Source organism: Heterocephalus glaber, unplaced genomic scaffold (assembly GCF_053883595.1).
Source record: "Heterocephalus glaber isolate CG9 unplaced genomic scaffold, H.glaber_assembly_v1.0 deba00001509, whole genome shotgun sequence".
Taxonomy (NCBI): Eukaryota; Metazoa; Chordata; class Mammalia; order Rodentia; family Bathyergidae; genus Heterocephalus; species Heterocephalus glaber.
In genome coordinates this window covers 15,010,040-15,028,692 of record NW_028258325.1, presented here as the reverse complement: position 1 = coordinate 15,028,692, position 18,653 = coordinate 15,010,040, and the positions used below count along the sequence as shown (strand labels likewise).

The window sequence follows — 18,653 nt, the reverse complement described above, 5'->3', positions numbered from 1 at the left end:
AGAAAATGGAAAAATAGGAACAAAATCTTTGTAAATAGGGAGGACTGGAGGGGTTGAAGGGAGGGCTGGGCAAGGGTGAAAAATAAGAACCAAGAGAGACTATGTAAAGGTGCAAATTTCCAATGATGAATGTCATTATATTGCATACCTAAAATGTACCAATTATTAGAATGAATAATCGATAATGTAAAATAGGAAGAAAAGGTCCAAAGGAGTAGGGGTAGTGGGAGGGGCAGGGGAAAGGAAAGAAGGGAAAGGAAAAAATGATGAAAAACGGAAAAAATGGAAATTTTTTTGAATTTTTATAAGTTGTGATTTCCTTCTTTACCCCATAACAAACTAGTGGTTGGTTGTTTTTTCTTTTTTTTTTTTTTAACTAGAAGTGGTAGTGAGAGGACATCCTTAGTAAATTAAATTTATCTTCATGTTATCTTTTAACTACTTACAAAGTCCTAAGTTTAGGCATGTGGTTGAAACTTGCAACAGAAAGTCTTGTAATGTTGTTATTGTTGAGAGTGCTGCAGAACAGAAAAATGAGAAATATTAGATATGTACAAGCATAGATTATTGGTATTCATACATAGAACACTTCTTGTGACTATATTTTGTAGAACTGAGTACCTAGTAGAGATGGTATAAAGAAAGCACTGTTTTATAGACAAAGTTATAATTTTTATATGTAAATATATTTTGATGCATTCAGCTTTGTTCAACATGGCAAATGTACGCCTTTGATGAGAGCATCATTGGTAACTTACATGTAAGTTCCATGCTGTGTACATGTGTGTCTACTTACAAAGCGGGTTAAGGAATGAACACGGGACAGTCACTGCAGAAAAAATGGTACAATTCCATTTGTGTGTAATTAGTATTCACGAGTTAACGAACACACATAAGGACTTACCTCATTATTTGGTATATTCAGTGTGCTCTGGCCATGGATTAGAAATGCGATGTATTTTAACTGTGTAGCTGCGATAGGGCATAGTGTCCTTTATTTAGTGCTATGTGGCACCAGTCATGGTTTCCCAAGGGCAAGGAGGTGGGTAGTCAGGGAATCACCATGAGAATAGGTACAATGTTCGCTCACTTCTCTTCTTTCTTATTTTTCCTCGACAGAAGCATTGCTAGTTTTATTATTAATAATTATTATTTTGGGGGAGAGAGATCAGTTGAAAGGAAATCTCCTTGAGAAGTGATACCTTTTAGTTCAAATAGCAGGATACGTTTTAATTATGTTTGAAAAAAGATTTCATTCTGCTTAAGCACCAGAAAATGCTTATATAACACGTACCAAATGACTGCAAGCTTTACAGGTCCTCCATTGTGGAGTTACTTTTCCTGCGTAATTTAATCCAAACCCCTAGGTTAGTTCTTGTGCCATTCATATATTGCAAAACTGGATAGTAAAGAGTGGCAGTGTGTGGTCTAGGTCTCAGGCTGGTGTGCGCAACTTTAGTGAGAAGTATAACTCAATCTTTTCAACCTTGGAACATTGCATATGGCGCAACTGATAGCCATAATAGACAGCTGCCCTCAAGTGGCCTCCCGAAATATATTTTGCTTAGCCCAGACTTGGTTCACAGACTGAAATATCTGACCTAGCTGTTGGTATTTAAAAACTAGGAGGTCAACTTCTACTTTCCCCTGGAAAATCAGGTTGGGACTCTTCTCATAGCAACAGGAAGATAGTTCCTGGGAGCTGAACATTAGCTGTGACAACAGAGAATATCATTGCCTGTTTAACAAGTCTCATCATCCCCAAATATCTGTTCTCCATCTCTTTCACCCACTGCATTTCTTTGCAGTTAGATCTCTTCTTTTACTTGCATTCCTGGCCTGGCCTCCACAGACAAGTGAATCTCCAGAACTTTCTGCAGCATCGAACTTCACCTGGATCACTGATCCTATCTTTCTTGCTTCCTTCAGGAATGCACTGTCTTTGTTCACCACCCCAATGCATTGTTCATCTCTCTCCCTCATAAAATCACGTTCCAGGTTCAGACTTTATTCACACATTCATAAGATAACTGTTCTGTTGTTTTCTTATCACAACCCAACTTCTCCAAAGGAAAAACAGAACCTCTCTTGCACTTACTAATCTAAATTTTTGTAGAATGTCTAATTGACCCCCTACTTGTTTCAGTTTTCATAGGAATTTGCTTTCAAATGACCTCTTCTCTCACCTTCAGAATTTATGCTGACTTAATATGGTCAAACTCTTCAAAGTATACAACATTCTAACATGTGACCTTGAGGACACATTTTTAAAGTAGTTCATATACTACAGCCATGCATCAATTTTGAAACTAATTTCTTATATTTCCATGCAAAGGAGTTTCCATTGAATGCTGAAGAAGACTCTATTTGAAATCTTTTCTAAAAATATCAGTTCACACAATGCAACAGAACAAATAAATTATCTTAGTAGCATTTTATTGAGTATTGATGCCAGCCTGTTATTATATTGATACTGATAGACACTGAAGGATACATGCAAACCACAACATTATTTTAAAAATTTGTAATGATTAATATTGTGTTAATCAGCTATGATGGCATGTGTTTGTGGTGGCTGTGGTCAATTCTTATTTTAAAACAATGGAAACTGCTGTAATTATTTGCAAAAATTTCTTCTATGTATAAATCTATTTATACAGTCATTTTCTAGATTTTTCTTTGTAATGAGAACATATTCTAGTTCAGAAGATATCCTGGTGTGTAAGCATAAGATGCAACCTTTATAGTCATGGAACACTTCTCACACAAGGTTTTCATTTAGTTGTTCTTATTCCCTTGGTGTCAATCAAGCAAGCAGAGAGTGTGCTATTTACTGGATATGAAATCAGTATAATTCTTTTTTATTTTTTTGCTACCGGGGATCAAACTCAGAACATTGCAATTGCCAGGCAGGCACAGTGCCACTGAGCTAAATCCCTGGCCCTGAAGTCAGTATATTTCAACGTAATTAAATTATGCCCATTTTGTGGACAAAGAAAAAAACATGTAAAACCAGTAACTGAAGGGACAGATTTCATTTCAGTGTCTGGTGTCAAAAAAGTAAAATATTGATATAGATTTGGTTTCCAATGTTATTTTGGAAATAGTATCTTCATATTAAAAAAATAAACAATTCTACATCCTGCCATTGGAAGTCAATTCACCATGAACACACACATGATGAGCTGCCTCCTTGCCTTCATCTACTGTGACTTCTCACTTGCTTCTTGGGACTTTATCTGCCCTCTCTACCACAGTATGAATACTAACCGAACAGATGTTCAACATAGACATAGAACAATCACCTCATCTTCTCCTTTTTTGCCTCAGGAGAGTTACATGCTCACAAATTATTCATAGAATTAAAATAAAATAAAAACCTAAAACACTAGTAATCAGAAACGAAAAATGATGTGCAAGTTACTGACCCTTCTTATTTCCACATAATAAAAAGACACATCTTAAAGAGTCTTACTGCTAATAGTTAAGCAGATAACTTTCATCCTGGAACCATTCTGAGGGTAAATACATAACAGGCAAACATCTTATGTGCTTAACGAGAGATTTTAGTGTAATCAAGGTCTTTTCTGAGTGTTATCCAATTTTGCCTTTAATTTTTCATCAATTTTTTAAAAGTTTGTTCAAAATGTGAAGATTTAAAAACGATCATATAGGAAAATAATATCTTCATGACTTCATAAAAGGTTAATATAAAATATGTAAATCTTTATAAAAACATTGATACTTGCTTCTATTGGGTGATAATTTAAATGATTTTCTTCAACAGGCTCTCGTTATGGTATATATCTCTTTGTGGTGTATATACTGAACTCCTCAAATGAGTTCTCAACATTTTAAATTTCTATTTTAATGCTATGAAATATCATTCTTTGTTTATCACTCTTTGGTATGTTTCATAACAACGGTTCTTGTTAAAATCACTTTTCAGGTATTTTGGAAAGATGACAAAAATGTAGAGGTGATAATATTTTCACGCTTATTGTTTCTGAAAATAATGATTTCAGTTTATAGGAAATGTGTAAATATGAATTTACTCTATTTGTGGTTAAATATTTCAGTGCCTAGCACAGTTAGTTCTTCATTCTCTCTCTAATGTCTGTCTGACCATCCATCCATCCATCCATCCATCCATAAAAATACATCCTAGATACTCAATGTGTACATACACTGAATACATAAACTGAAAGATTCCATATCTAGTAAGAATTTAAGCTTTTGACAAGAGAAATAAAGTACTGTATTGAATTTAATTCTGCCAGAATATACAGCAAATGTTTCATAAAATGACAGTCATATTTGTGGTTAAGAATACTGACTTAACAGAGTTTTTGGCTTGATCTACTCTGTTTAATGTCGTAACCTGTCAATGACTTTTCACATACAAAGTTTAGTGACCTTGACTATGGTCTGACATCAGACCACTACCATGAAATCATATTGTATCGTAATTACTTTGTTTCTGAAGTAGCATCAGCGAGTTTCGTATCTTAAAAGTTGGTGGAGTATACAATGTAAAAATGATCTTATAAATAAAGTGTATGAAAGGCACTCTGAATGTTTTTCTTAAAGAAGTTAGACTATTATCAACAGAAATAAAGGCAATCTTGCTGTACTTAGAGAACAGGATATATTTTTATATTTCACAATTTATATCAATAATGGTACACAGCTTTAAAGATAGTTAATAACTCAGTACATGGCCCAGCTAGAAATTTTATTCACTTACTTGCAAGAAATTTAAATTCATATAGAAAGTGCTGCTAAAACAAGCAGTTCAAATAAAGGATTTTTCTTTTCAGAATTTTAGTCTACTCCTGAAACTTAATGTAAAAAGCAATGAATTTCTTTTCTTTTCTTTCAGGAGAATTTGCTGATTTCAGATGACTCTCAACAAATGAACTAAATATTAAAAAACCCTTCACGTTTAGTTCAGTTTTAGGTTTTGGATCAAATTGTGTCAAGGATAAAATAAAACAGATGAAAATATGTTTATTCAGGAAGGAAATTTTTGAGTATATTTTAAAATATAGAAATGTAAATCTTTCATAGAAAAAAAAATCCAAGAAAATACAGGCGGAAAAAAGTGCTATACTAGGAATAGTTTTGGTTAAATTTTATTTTATTAAAATTAATTATTTCAGTAAAGTTATTTTACTAAGGCAAAGTCAATAGGTGAAAATAATGGTACACACTGCATTAAATGTTGTTATACTCTTGTTATTTTGTTGTAAGATTTTGTTTTTCCATAAAATAAAAAATAAAATAAAACCAAAAATATCTATAGAGATTATTTAGTTGCCTCTAACCAATATTTTTAGCTATGTCTACCCAGTGTAAGAGGGTGCCAATTATAATTCAAGTCTGTGTGCTTTATTTACAAGTCAGTAGTGATGACTTAAAAATGGATCTAATAAGCAGCTTGTCAGAATGGAAATATTTTAAAATAACCCTATGAAGATTTTATGTATTTAGTCAGGAAAAAATTACATTTTCAAGTGAGAAAATTTCTTTTTATTGCATAGTAAGTACAGAATATACCAACACATCAGTTACTAAGAGGCATATTTTTTTATGTTATTGTTCTAACAAAAAGATTTTATCTGAATATTTAGCCATTAGGGGGATTCTCATAAATCCTATGTCTTGTAGGAGAGTATTTTATTATAAGGAGAATATTTGAGTGTTCTTGTTTAAATATGCAACTTTGCCTAAATATAAAGACAGGAAACACAAGATTTTGCACACATACATTTGGACTCTGCACTCTTATTTAAGATATCTCTTTAGCGGACCATTTTGACACACATCTTAAGCCAGCAGGTAAACCTCCACTGTCCTATTCTCCAGACACAAAGCTCCTGTTAAATGAGTAAGAGAAATAAGCAGTACTCACAGCACTTCCAGGTCCCGGAGAGCCCTAAACGCCCCATCTTCAATACAGCTGATCTGGTTGTAGTCCAGTTGCCTGTTAAATAGAGTACAAGAATATATGTAAAGGGAATGAACAAACAGTAGCAAGGGTAGGTGACAGGAAGACTCCTGAAGGGTCTGCGAAGCCCCGGAGGCACTAACTGAAATGCTTTCACAAGCACACTCATCTGCTTAAGAATGTCAAAAACCATTCTGGCCTCTCTACGCGGCTACTGAAATCTTTTTGTTCTGAACTGTCTGTACAAATAGCAGCCCTGGGAAGGCTCCAGTAACTAATAACTGCACCTTATATTAAATGCCATAGGAATGCAATTTCATTACATCAAGAAAAGCTATCCATTAAGAGCTTTCAGCGTCATCTTGCTGAAACAATTTCATTAAGGTAAAGGACTGTAAATCACTTAATGTCACATGTACCCCTTGGTGACCTAACAGAATCCATTTATCAGACAAGCCCAGCTGCATGTTAATTTCACTATCCTTGGCAAGAAAGAGCATGACTACTTTTAGGTTTCTTTCTTTTAAAAGCAGTTTTCCTTCCAGAACCCCAAACCAAGAAGGAGAAATGGTAGCCCCTGTATCTCCCTGCTAGTCACTTCAGAAAGTTAGCAGTTGTCTTGTATTAAAGTGCATTATTCTCATAATACAAGTTTTTATGATTATATTCAAACTCTCCACAATGGATATGTAGCATTTTTTCAGTTAAGAGAATTTCAAAATTATATTACTCTCCAAGAAAATAAATTTCTAAGTATTAAGAAATTAATAAAACCGCTACTTTTCTCACAGTGCTAATTGTAGCCCAAACCCCTAAGAAATATACAAGTTCATTGTTAAAATACTACATGTATCTATGGTGAAAAGTTTAAACTTATACCAGTTCTTTCTAAATAATGTATAATTCCAACAAATGAATCTTCTCCAGTAGGTTAAGTATTCTGTGTTAAAAATTCAACCGTGGAGGGAAAAAACAAGATGTTCCAAACTTCGTTAAGTTTGCTTTCTCCCTGCTGTTTGTTTTGGAATTAAAACTTCCATATTCATACTAAAGCACTGGTTGATTGAAATGAACAGCTAAGTAACCAAGATTTATCTGTACTATCCTTTTTTTCCAAATAGTTGTTTAAATCTAGTAGCTTGATGCTTAAAGCTATTATTATTCAAGTAAAGAAAAAGTATCTTAATGCTTCACTTGAGATAGAAATGCTTCCTCTAATAGGTGAGCTGTCAACTCTACTTGAATTGCTGAGGGAATGCAGATAGATAGGTGTAAGATTGTGATCACAATACGAACAAATCTTGTCTTTGTGTCAAGCTTGGAATTCACCAAAGGGGCTAATTCATATTTGAGTCTGTTCTTAAAGAACTGTTTAAACATTCCTGTAAAATACCTGCTTCTCTTATAAGACAACTGCATAAAAGTGCTATGATTTAATCTGGTGACTTTCAGAGGGGACCCTTCAGATTCCTTACTTTATGTGCATAGAAAATGTCTCATGAAATATACATCTCATTTTTAAGAAGGTCCCCTGGGGACACAATCATACACAAGACTACCTTGATGTCATGCAAATGGTATTCTAGGACATGCAATATAAAAACAGGTACACCCCAGAGAAGATATAATTTTATTGCTTTTATAAACTCAGGCTTTCTGCAAATAATAGCTACCGCTGATGCTACCATAAGAGCCTAAAGCATTCCTATGTATTAGGAAGTAATGCAAAAGTATAATTTTATTTTTTTCAAGAAAACTTTTAGAGCCTCATGATGTAATATGGCTGCTGTGGTTCCAAGAAAACACATACATTCTTGAGCACTTTTGATTTTTACAGATTAGATTTATTTAACAATTAAGTTAATAGCCTTTTTATTTTAAAGGGCTAAATATATATCAACACTACTATTCTCTAACCTCTTCAACAATTTATCAAAGCCATTTAAATTAGTACAATGGCATGGAGTGTTACCCTTGACACACTACAAAAGAGAAATTGTTCCCAGACAAATTGGCAAAATCTTTTAATGCTATCAAATTTGCCTAATGCAGTCTTCAGGTTAATCTGTAAAAGGGTGAGCTGTATGTTTGCCCATATCTTATTATCCTTAGCTGTCAATGTATAAATCAGTGCTGACACAGCCTCTTCTAAATCATGCATACAATACACAGGGCCCACTCCAGCCTGCCAGAGAGCCCTAGAGCAAATCTTGTCCCACCAGGACTTCGAGCCATATTACCTTCCTTATATGAGAAGTCAAAATGTTGCTGGAAACTTTGGTTATTTCACCTCTCTTTGACATCCTACACAGCTACATGCTGCTTTTGCTTCTTACCAGAAATCAAAGCTTTATGAGTAAAGCAGTCAGGACACTTGGCTTGCATGGAACCAAAGTTTCCCTTAAAAGTTTTCTGAATTTTATTAGATCTCCATTCACCAAAATCTCCCGGGAACAAAGACATTTCATGACAGTTACTTACAAGAACAACCAAAATCAAGCAGATGAATAATTTTGTCACCAATTTGTGGATTTGGGGCTCTCTGAAGGTATGTTTTATGGAACCGCTGTGCCCACATGACTGAAGTTGAGAAAGTCTCTCCACAGACGCCCATTTGTCTGCGTGCGGCTCACAGTAACTGTCAGAACTGTGCAAACGGGTAATTTATTTCAGGGTTTCTGGATTCCTTTTCTGCACCTTGTTTCTCTCACTCTGTTCACGTCCTTCTTTCCTACCTTTCAAGCCCTGGGTGCTTGCACTTTCTGTAAACAGGAAAGGATCTGTTCTCAGCCATGCATTTAGCGACAGGCTGATTTTCTTCAGATGTGATTTCCAACTGGGCCATGAAATTATTCTGAATTAAGGACAGAACAAGAGCAGGGTTTTTTCCTTTCTTTATTTCAATTCTCAAAAAATGCTTCAACTATTTAGTCAGACACAGGGTAAATTTTTTCATGATCCAAATGATAAGGGCATAATACACAGCTTTGGGAGGTTTTTCTGCTTCAGGGACAAGGAAGGTGGGGCTTTTCTTATTTTTTGTGAGAAAGAACCATCTAGTACCCTAAGTGGTTTCTTTAGACCTAAAGCCCGTCTCTTCCAGCACAGACTTCTGTGACTTCTCTTTTCTTTGCTACCTCCAATCATTCCCTCCCTCTCTGTTCAAATGCCCAGTCTCCTCTAGATTGGGTCCCTCACTCTCCTAAATGTATAAACTTGGGTTTTGAAGTACTGCATTAGTGTTCTGAAAACGACAAGGTTAAAAAGAAAGATTATCTCTAAATATTAATGTTCTATGACTCTCTTTTCAGTGGTGGAGGGAAGATCTTCAGATACCCAGCGATAATTTCAGCTGCCGATTTTGATTTTTTCTAGGACTGGTAAACTTAGTCTTAGACAATGCAGTTTGCCAACGAAACCCACACATTAAGCAGCGTCTCCCTCTGCCTCACACATATAGAATTTCTAAAGCTGACCTGATTTTCTTAAGTACTAAAAACAATTTAGCCTAGTTTCAGAGTTTGATTTATTCTTGCTATAGGAGATAATTTATAATGTTTCTAAACAAAAATCTTAAAAATAGGAATATTAAGTGACAAAAAGGTTAAATAGTTGCTTAGTTGGAACCTAAACAGAACAGCTGAAGATATTGCATTTTGTTCTATTAAAATTTTCTTAAGAAATGTCCTATTTATCCTTTAGAATTTGAATATCATACTACGTCTGAATTATACATATAAAACTTTCCTATATTCATTTAATTTGTCTATGTTCCTGCTCACAGAAAATTCAAATTTCACTGCAATGTCCAAGTAAAAGATCATATTGCTATTTTATTTTCTTTTTTAAGAGTTAGAGCACATGAAATACACCAAACTGTGAAACAGTACAGAACAAAAAAATCTTCAATAATATCTAAACAAGCAGAATCTGTCAATGTCCTAACTAAATTATTATGACTATCCTCTAGCTTTGTTACATTTTGCTTTGTTTTAGGGGCTAGAAATAGTTTGGTTCATGTTCATATTACTATTGTAAGATGAAAGACTCCCAAAATTTAGTTGATTTAAAACACATTAAAGGGGTTAGAATCAATACAAGGGAATAATAACATTTCACTACTGTAAAGAAACCTGAGTCATAGGGGAGAAAAGGAAAACAAACAGCCATTAAGGACAGTGAAATCTCTTTTATCTGTTCTTTGTGTATATAAAATTCAACTTAGTGTAAATGCCTAAATATACAAATCTTAGGCCGATAGTTTTTTAAAATCACTTTCTCCGTGTGTGTGTGTGTGTGTGTGTGTGTGTGTGTGTGTGTGTGGCACTGGGTATTTTGCTCAGGGTTTCTCTGCCACTGAGCTACATCACCAGCCATATTTTAAGACAGAGTCTCAAAAGTTACCCAGGCTGGCTTGGAACTTGCCATCCTCTTGTGTCAACTTCCAGAGTAGCTGGATTACAGTCCTGTGCCACCACACTCCACTGCCAACAGATATTTTTAAAGAGAAGTCTGAATTTATTTATAATACTTATATTTATATATAAAGTATATATAAATTATATACATATATATTTATAATATTTAAATTACAATACATGAGAGTACAAAAAACACAAACTGATCCAAGTGAACAGTTTAATATAATTTCAGTAACAATATAATTTCTCTCAGCACAAAAGCATACCAGTACTAACCAGGGCACTGGTGAAGAAAACAAGCACCATAAAGACTATTCTAAGGGATCTAAAATAATTTAAATTTTAGGGGAATCTAATCCCTTTACAATCTTTCATGCAACATCCGATTTCTCTTACAAATAAGAGATGTCGATTTTTATTGCAATCATCTAAAGTTATATATTGATTGGGAAGAAGTAAGAGATGATTCTAATAGATATTATCAGACATACCTCTTAAAAGAAATTGGAGGAAAAACAACTAGGTTGGCAGTCAAGTTCTCCTAATTCTAAGCAAACTCATCACAGTGGCTAGAAACTGAATGACCACAATAACAGCTAACATTTATCGAACATAAAACACATGGCAGGATCCAAATTGTCACCATCTCATTATTCTTCACAGGAAGTGGATAGCTAAATGTTAGCTTCATCCTTGTTTTAAAGGTGAGAATATTAGGTTCACAAAAGTTCAATAACTTATACATGGTAGGCAGCAAGTATTTCAATAATTGTTTAACATTCAGATGGATGTACTTCCAAATCCTCATTCAAAACTCAAATGCTTGGAAAAACAGATTCAGGAGATATTTTTATTCTTCAAATGGAGGTTTCTAGATAAATTGATGATCATATTTCAAGAAGAGGCTGGCAGATGAAAAGTACTATTAAGTCTCAAAGAAAGAAGAATTCGCTCTAGGTTCAAGTAGTTAGAAATGAAGAATGAAAACAAATCAATCATTAAACGTGGGTAGAATCCAGTTACACAAAACAATGGGTATTCACTACATTGGGGAATAATTCAAAGAACAGTGTAAGCATGTTCACAATGAACATTTACAAAAGAGAGGCCATTTTGACCCGAGTGAAGCGAAGGTATGTGGATTCTGTAGAAGCAGAAGCTGGTAGGCAGGATTTGTTTGTTTGTTTGTTCGTTTGGTACCAGGGATCGAACTCGGGACCTTGCACTTGTGAGGCAGGCGACGGCACCTCTGAGCTAAATCCCTGGCCCTAGGTAGAGAGGATTTGGGGCGAGTCAGTGTGTCTAGAGGGGCTGGAGGCTGTAGTACCCACTAAAACTCACTCGCCTGTCAGGTAAAGTTTATCCTATAGACCTTGCAGAAATAGAACAACATGCTGTTATGTCCCCAGGATTTTGTTATAGTGCTGATAATAAAGGTGCTAAATACTCTTTGAATAAGCTAAATTAGTTTGAAACATGTAGTGATGAGATAAAAATGATGCTTTATGGAAAGAAATTTGGCGTCTTTGTTAAAATTAATGAGAAGACAAACTGAAGGGCAAAATTCAACTAGCAGGCTATTACAGTAGCTCCAAGGTATGTTCAACGATGGAGAAGCAAGTAATCTTGAGCTGTGCTGTGTCCCACAGGACATCATGGCAGCCACAGAAATGTCCCAACAGTTCCTACTCTTTAAATACATACCTTGCATTTCCAGTCACTCCATCAGTTTTTCCTATTTTTTGTTTTATTTTGATTTGAAAGTATTTATGATATATTGCATAAATTACATTTTATAAGAGCCAATGCATTATTGAAGAAAAACTGCTTAAAGTCATTTTGAAAATTAAACATTTAAGAGGTTTTTGGCAGCAAATTTCATCGTGGTTGTTGGAGATTACCACTTTTCAGAGAGTGTTCTTTCAGATTTTTTTATTTTAATGTGATACAATTAGATAGTAATAGAGAACATATAAAAGGATTCTTCTTAATTCTATGAAAAATAAAACAAAATTTCATAACAAAGTATTTAAAGAACAATAGTTAATACAATGTATCATAATTCTAATCTAAGTGAAATAAAACAGACATGCTTAAATATCACATGGTTTCTCTTATATGAGAAACTAATATCTAGATATAGATGACAGATTTAGATATAGATATAGATACAGATAAAAGATACCAATATAGAGAGAGGGAAAATAAGAGCACAAAATAGGAGATACAGACATAGAAAGCAGAGAAAAGTTCAAAAAATTCTCCAAATTATCTACTCAAGTGTTTCAAAAATACTTCAATATACATACTAATTTGTTTCATTTATACTACTAGTTTCTCTTAGATCAGAGGGTGTTTTTAATGTGAGTGCAAAGTAGGAAGATTACAGAACCACGGACAGTTCCCAAGGTACGCAAAAGCTGTATCTGTGGAGTTGATTTTTCCCTTTTTTATATTTAGGTACTCAAGACACTTCCTGGTTTTCATCAAAATCCACAGAAACTTCTCTTGTGCATTAAAAGGACAAGGTAGCCCTTAAAAAATGACATGTGTCTCCATTTTCTATCTGTGTAAATGAAGAGCCACCTCGACATCTTTGCTCAGAGGGTCCTATGCCCTATTGAAGACCTCCGAATTTTAATCTAAGGCTAAGGACAGCAGGCCCCATAAAGGAGGGAAACAAACTACAGGTCAAAGGTCTTTTTGGCCTCAGGCTTACTGAAAACAGTGCATGAAGAAGCTGGGTCAAAACTGTTACAATTTCCATGTGAAAATCAGTGGGTTTTATTTTTATGAAAAATAAAGTACTAAACATGAAAACTAACTGAATAAAGTAGACATTTTCTAATTATGACTTAACTTACATGTCCAAGGTATATGAAGTTTTACATTTGTGTGGCACATTTCATATACATTCTTCTCTCTAATCATTATATACTGAGCCTATATTATACAAGCAAATCCTGCTCCTTTATCATCATAAATTATTTAAATGAAGAGAAATAAGAAAGATATTTATAATAAGGAAAGTAAAACTACAATTATTTATATATCTTTCTATGTACTGTACTGTTGATAGAATTGTGAACTCTTCTATAAAGTTTAATAATAAAAGAAGAGAAGGAAGAGGAGGAAGGGGAGGAGAAGACATAGTTCTAGCAGAATCTGAAATGTCTAAGTAGTTTATATAGCTCTGTAACAACGTGTAGTTTAACTCTGTCCTGTTTGTACAATCTTCTAAATGCTAATAAAATATGTATCACAAATTGAAGGCAATTTATTTCCTAAAATATTATGGCCATACATCTTTTTCTTTCAAATGATATCATGACTTATACAGAGAGAATCATGACAAATCATTTTGTGACTTAAACATTTGTCTATACACTACTTGCATATGGAAAAAGAACAATTTTAAACATTTTCCTCAATCTATTATTTACCAAGTATTATTTTCCCTGGAAAAGGAGGGGAAGACTTCTAATGGGTGTAGGGCTAAGGGAAATGGAATAAGATAAGCAACTAGGGTATATTTATTAATGAGCAACAAATAATATAGTTTTCTTGGACCATAGAGTATGCTTACATTTAGAACAAAATGAAACAAAGAAAAATGCAGGCTTTATACAATACATAAAAAAATCCTTGTCGAGATTTAATCATTTTAAATATTAATATTGAACTCACTAAAGAAATTAAAAATAAAGAGTTTGTGATGTCAATACAATTAGTAATCTATTTAAGTTTAATTTATACATATTTGTATTACTATTATTTTGTTTAAATCATGGGTTAAGTATAGCTGGAAATGTTTTCTTAAAAAATGATATTTTTGAAATATCTTAATGTTCATAAAGTATATATTTGAAGCTTAACCTCACAAGTTTCAGCTATGAAGCAAGATTTAATATGACTATTTTCCAAAAAGATTAAATCAAATGTAAATACCATATAGATACTGAAAACAAAATAATGTACAATGTAATATGTCTTCTTTCAAGATTTGGTTAGAAGGAAGCAATGGCTTTACTGCATCCCCGCCAAATCTTTTAAATATATATACAAAGTTTCTAAAGGGAAGTTCTATAAACACTGGCTAACATTTTGGTGAGGCATCAGTAAGTAATGACATGGTGTCAATACTTCAGTTCATATTTTCTTTATGACTAAAAACACAGATGTCAATTCTATGCAAAAGTGTTGCCAATGACTCTCATAAAACTATCATTTAGTGGTATGTTAATGATCTTGTTATTCTCACATCTCACTCTCTAAAATGTTAAGAAAAAATGAAAGGGTTTCAATTGTGGGTGGAGAAAATAAAGTAACAAAATAAAATGTAAAAGGTGTTAAGGTAGTTAGGAAATTAATAGAGATAAGCAAAATAGTTCTATGAAATCCTCCCTGGAGATGCTTAAGAACAAGATAAATGCCCATCTGTCTACAACAGTTTCAGTGTGGTTTGCCTGAAGGAAAGGGAATAAAATCTGCTAATTTGCAACATTTCCACAGCATCAATTTCATATTGTCAAGATGCTGCCTTGAGCATATTTAGCCAACAAGATTAAAGCAAGTGCTTCAAGTGGAAATCTTGTAGTAACCAGAATTTGCTGTGAACAAGGCCTGGTGGTGGAAGTCCAATGGACCTGTTTGAATGCCTCAGCCTGGGCTTCTGGACAGTGCTCCGGAAAATGTGGTCTGCACAGCTAAAGCAGATATTTCTTCTGTCCAGTCTTGTCACAGCAAAAGCATGTATTCCTTTATTTTTGTGTTTCATTAGTGCATGTTTGCAGTACATAACAACTGCATTCCTCACGGGGAATTGGTGCATTTGTATAACATGTCTTAACTTTATATTTCATCTGCTCCTCCCCTCCTCCCTCATCTCTTGGCTCCCTTCCCTTTTGAGAGAGGTCTGTCTCCCTATTTCTTCTTATTCACTTGTTTTCGTCCAATCCTGGTGCAGAGACATCACATATTCCTTCTGTCCAGTCTACCACGGACACGCGGGGACAGTAACAAGGACAAAACCCCTCTCTTACTTCTCACACTGAACATATATAACAGTAATATTAATGGCATTTTGTTGCATCATTAATTGGTAGTTTATGGGCACCAGTTTATTTAATAACAATGTAAATTAGACTTTAACTTGCAGTTATAATATATTTTACCAAATAGCTTTAAGTTCGAATAAATCTAAACTTCGAAACATGCCTCATATGATGTGAAATCTGTTTTAAAACAAAGTAGTTTGAACTAATTTTTAAATTGCAAAATTATATAGTTATGACCCTAGTAATTAGCTGTATCTATTAATGCATTTTGATACTTCAATGTTGCTATCATTGTATTTTACAATGTTCTATGGAAAACAATTAGAAAAGGAGAAAATTCCTTTTTTGACTTTCATAGTTCAGCATACACACAATCCTTTAAGCTTCTTTTACTTCCGTGGTAACATAAAGCTCCAAAGTTGAAATTATGTGGATCTCGTTCTACTCCACTTTCTCACATTGAAATCCCTCTGCTTCTTACCCCTATTATTTCGGACTTATACTGCTTTGCTTTTTGAAGAAAGGTCACACAATTCCTTACATCACATGTGCACACGCACACACACACATACACACACACACACATACACACACTACACTTTGTTTTTAATATTCAATTCAATCAAAACTGAAATCAGGCCTAGACCAGTCTCCTTTGAAATTCTTTCTCAACTCACCCTTACCTACTTCTACAAACCAATATGCAATAAAATCCAACGTTCTTAGATTTCTTTGTATTTTCTTTTATATTTTTCTTTCCCCGAGCATTTTCTGATAACTTCAAACAATACATTTATCTTTTCCTTTCTTCAATTTCTATAGTATTTAAAGTCTTTTTTACAAATCTAGGTCTTGTGTATGTTCATTTCATACTTTATAGTATCTTTTTCTTTTTTTTATTTTGTAGCTCAGTTCTAATTGATTTATAACAGAGTAATCGGATCAATTCCTAATATTGCTATTAGTTTTATGCTCTACACTCCTGCCTCCTTACTACACATTTTTCAGAGATATCGTCTAATGTTTGATTGTTGAATATTCACAGGATGAAATACTGTACTATAACTTCATAGCCATTTACTGTTTTATTTTCACATCTTATTTCCTGAATAACCACAACAATCCAAATATACATTCATTTTATAAAACCAAGAATATGGCTAGGTAAGTTCATTGATTTGCTCACAAATCCAAAACAGCACAACTCTCTAAACTTTAATCTTATACTTATCGCACACATAACAACAGTTTTTAAATTTAGGGAAAGCTAAGGCATGCAAGGATAAAATGGTCTAAAATACTCATTCGTCATAGCAAATGGCTAACATTTCTTTTTGCTTTAATCTCAAAACTAGTTTTGAAGGTTAAGGAAGAAACATATGGATGAAATTCACCATGACTGGTCCTACTAACAAATGCATCCTTAAATATGGGAGAAGTTTTACTTGTTGGCTTGAACCTTCAAAGTCTTGATTAAGAAGATTATAAGCCACCTGTTTTAAGAATTTAGAGGTAAGCTGGGTGCAGTGGCCTATATCATTAATCCTAGCCACTGGAGAGGCTGAGGCAGGAAGGTTGCAAGTCTGAGGTAAGGCTGGGCAACTGAGAAACTGTCTTGAAATAAAAAATAAAAAGGACTAGGGATATAGCTGAGTGGTTTGATCCTCAGTAACTCCCAGAAATACACAAATAAATACACACAGAGAATGGGGAGATAATATTTCTATAAAATTGCAAATAATATCCCCAAACGGTGGTCAACTACAGCTACTAGTATACGTTTACAGTGACATAAAGGCAAGGGGAGTAGTGCCCAAAGGGAGCCCTCTGCTATTTGAAGTAAACATAATATAGAGACAGTTTTGGCCACCTTACATCACTACCTCAGTTGAGTTCTCCAAGCCCTAGCTAGCAAAGATAAAAAGAAAGCAAATGAAATCCTTTTAACTTGAGTGACCATAAAAACAAAGTCATGCTTTTGATAGCTCTATACATTTACATCTACAAATTTGTACTTTTATGTCATTTCCTGTTCATTTAGAAAGTACAATGTAATAGAAAATCCATTTATATTTAGAAGACGATGCAGAGGCCAAAATCTCTGGCTTTATAAACGCGCTGTCTTCTTTGACAAGAGAAAATGCCCATCTCACTTCTGCTACTGGAAGACGAGCCCTGAATTCCACCATGGACAATTCTGAATATCAGCTAATTCTTGAAAAAGTGCCTGCTGTGCTTGTTACTAGCTAAGAAATAATGGATTGTTGATAGTTAATCTCAACTCGCTGAGGCAGTCTTTGCTCCCTACATTCTAAAATATTATATAAGCTAAGGGAAGCACTTTATGTGCTAACATTCAGTCAACTAAAAACCACCATTTTTCAAGACTAATATGGTATTTTAAAATCTATAAAAGATATACTGACAATATTAAGATAGTCATTGAGATCTTAAATCTGAAATGTACCTTAAGAGCTATTGGCACTTAAAAAACATTTCTCCAGGACAAACCAGATTAAAGATTCAGCAAGAAAAAATATAGAAACATATTTTTCTTTTTTTAACTTTAAAAGACAATATATATATCATGAAAATATGATGAAAAAACATTTGAGAAAACATAATTTTGACAGTTAATGAAAATGGTGATTTAAAATCTCTACAAACTGTAAGTCTGGGCTACAAATACCTCTAAAAAGAAAATATTATCTACTCTTCTAAGAAAAAATAGTTCATATACTTCACTTCAAGTAAACACTGATAGCAACTTAAGAAGGAGTGACTGAAATATACCAGCAGAAAAAAGAAAACAAAAGGGATGGTAAATACCTCTATCAAATCATTTCAGTATTCAAAAGATTAGTAACAAGGTCTAAAGAATAAATTTGATAATGAATTATTTCCAGATATCTTCTAAATGAGAATCTCTTCAAACAATAATTTAAAATTTACTATTACAATGTCTCATAAGCAAGGATAAAGATATGAAGGTTTCCATCCCTTTTTGATGACAATTTCTTCAATATAAAAATAGAAAATATGCTAACATATGAAAATAGTATAAGTTAAAAACTATGTACATGTATATATATATATATATGCATATACTTACAAATTTTTAATGTCAACTGCCCCACGGAAAGCCTTCCTTGGAATAGCCTGAATTTGATTTTCACTGAGATCACTAAAAACAGTCAAAAAGAAAAAGATAAAGTTATAAAATAT

General features: G+C 33.6%; 1 protein-coding gene across 4 annotated transcripts in view; it reads right to left on the bottom strand.

Annotated features, from left to right (window-relative positions):
• Nucleotides 1-18,653, bottom strand: part of Slit2 (slit guidance ligand 2) — a 342,324-nt gene that overhangs the window by 113,214 nt on the left and 210,457 nt on the right. For all 4 annotated transcript variants that reach the window (XM_087187403.1, XM_087187404.1, XM_004847219.3 and 1 more), the window contains exons 5-7: nucleotides 18,541-18,612; nucleotides 5,915-5,986; nucleotides 447-518 (exon numbers count right to left, since the gene is read on the bottom strand). In XM_087187403.1, coding sequence (XP_087043529.1) covers nucleotides 447-518; nucleotides 5,915-5,986; nucleotides 18,541-18,612 — 216 coding nt within the window. The remainder of the gene's footprint in view (nucleotides 1-446; nucleotides 519-5,914; nucleotides 5,987-18,540; nucleotides 18,613-18,653) is intronic.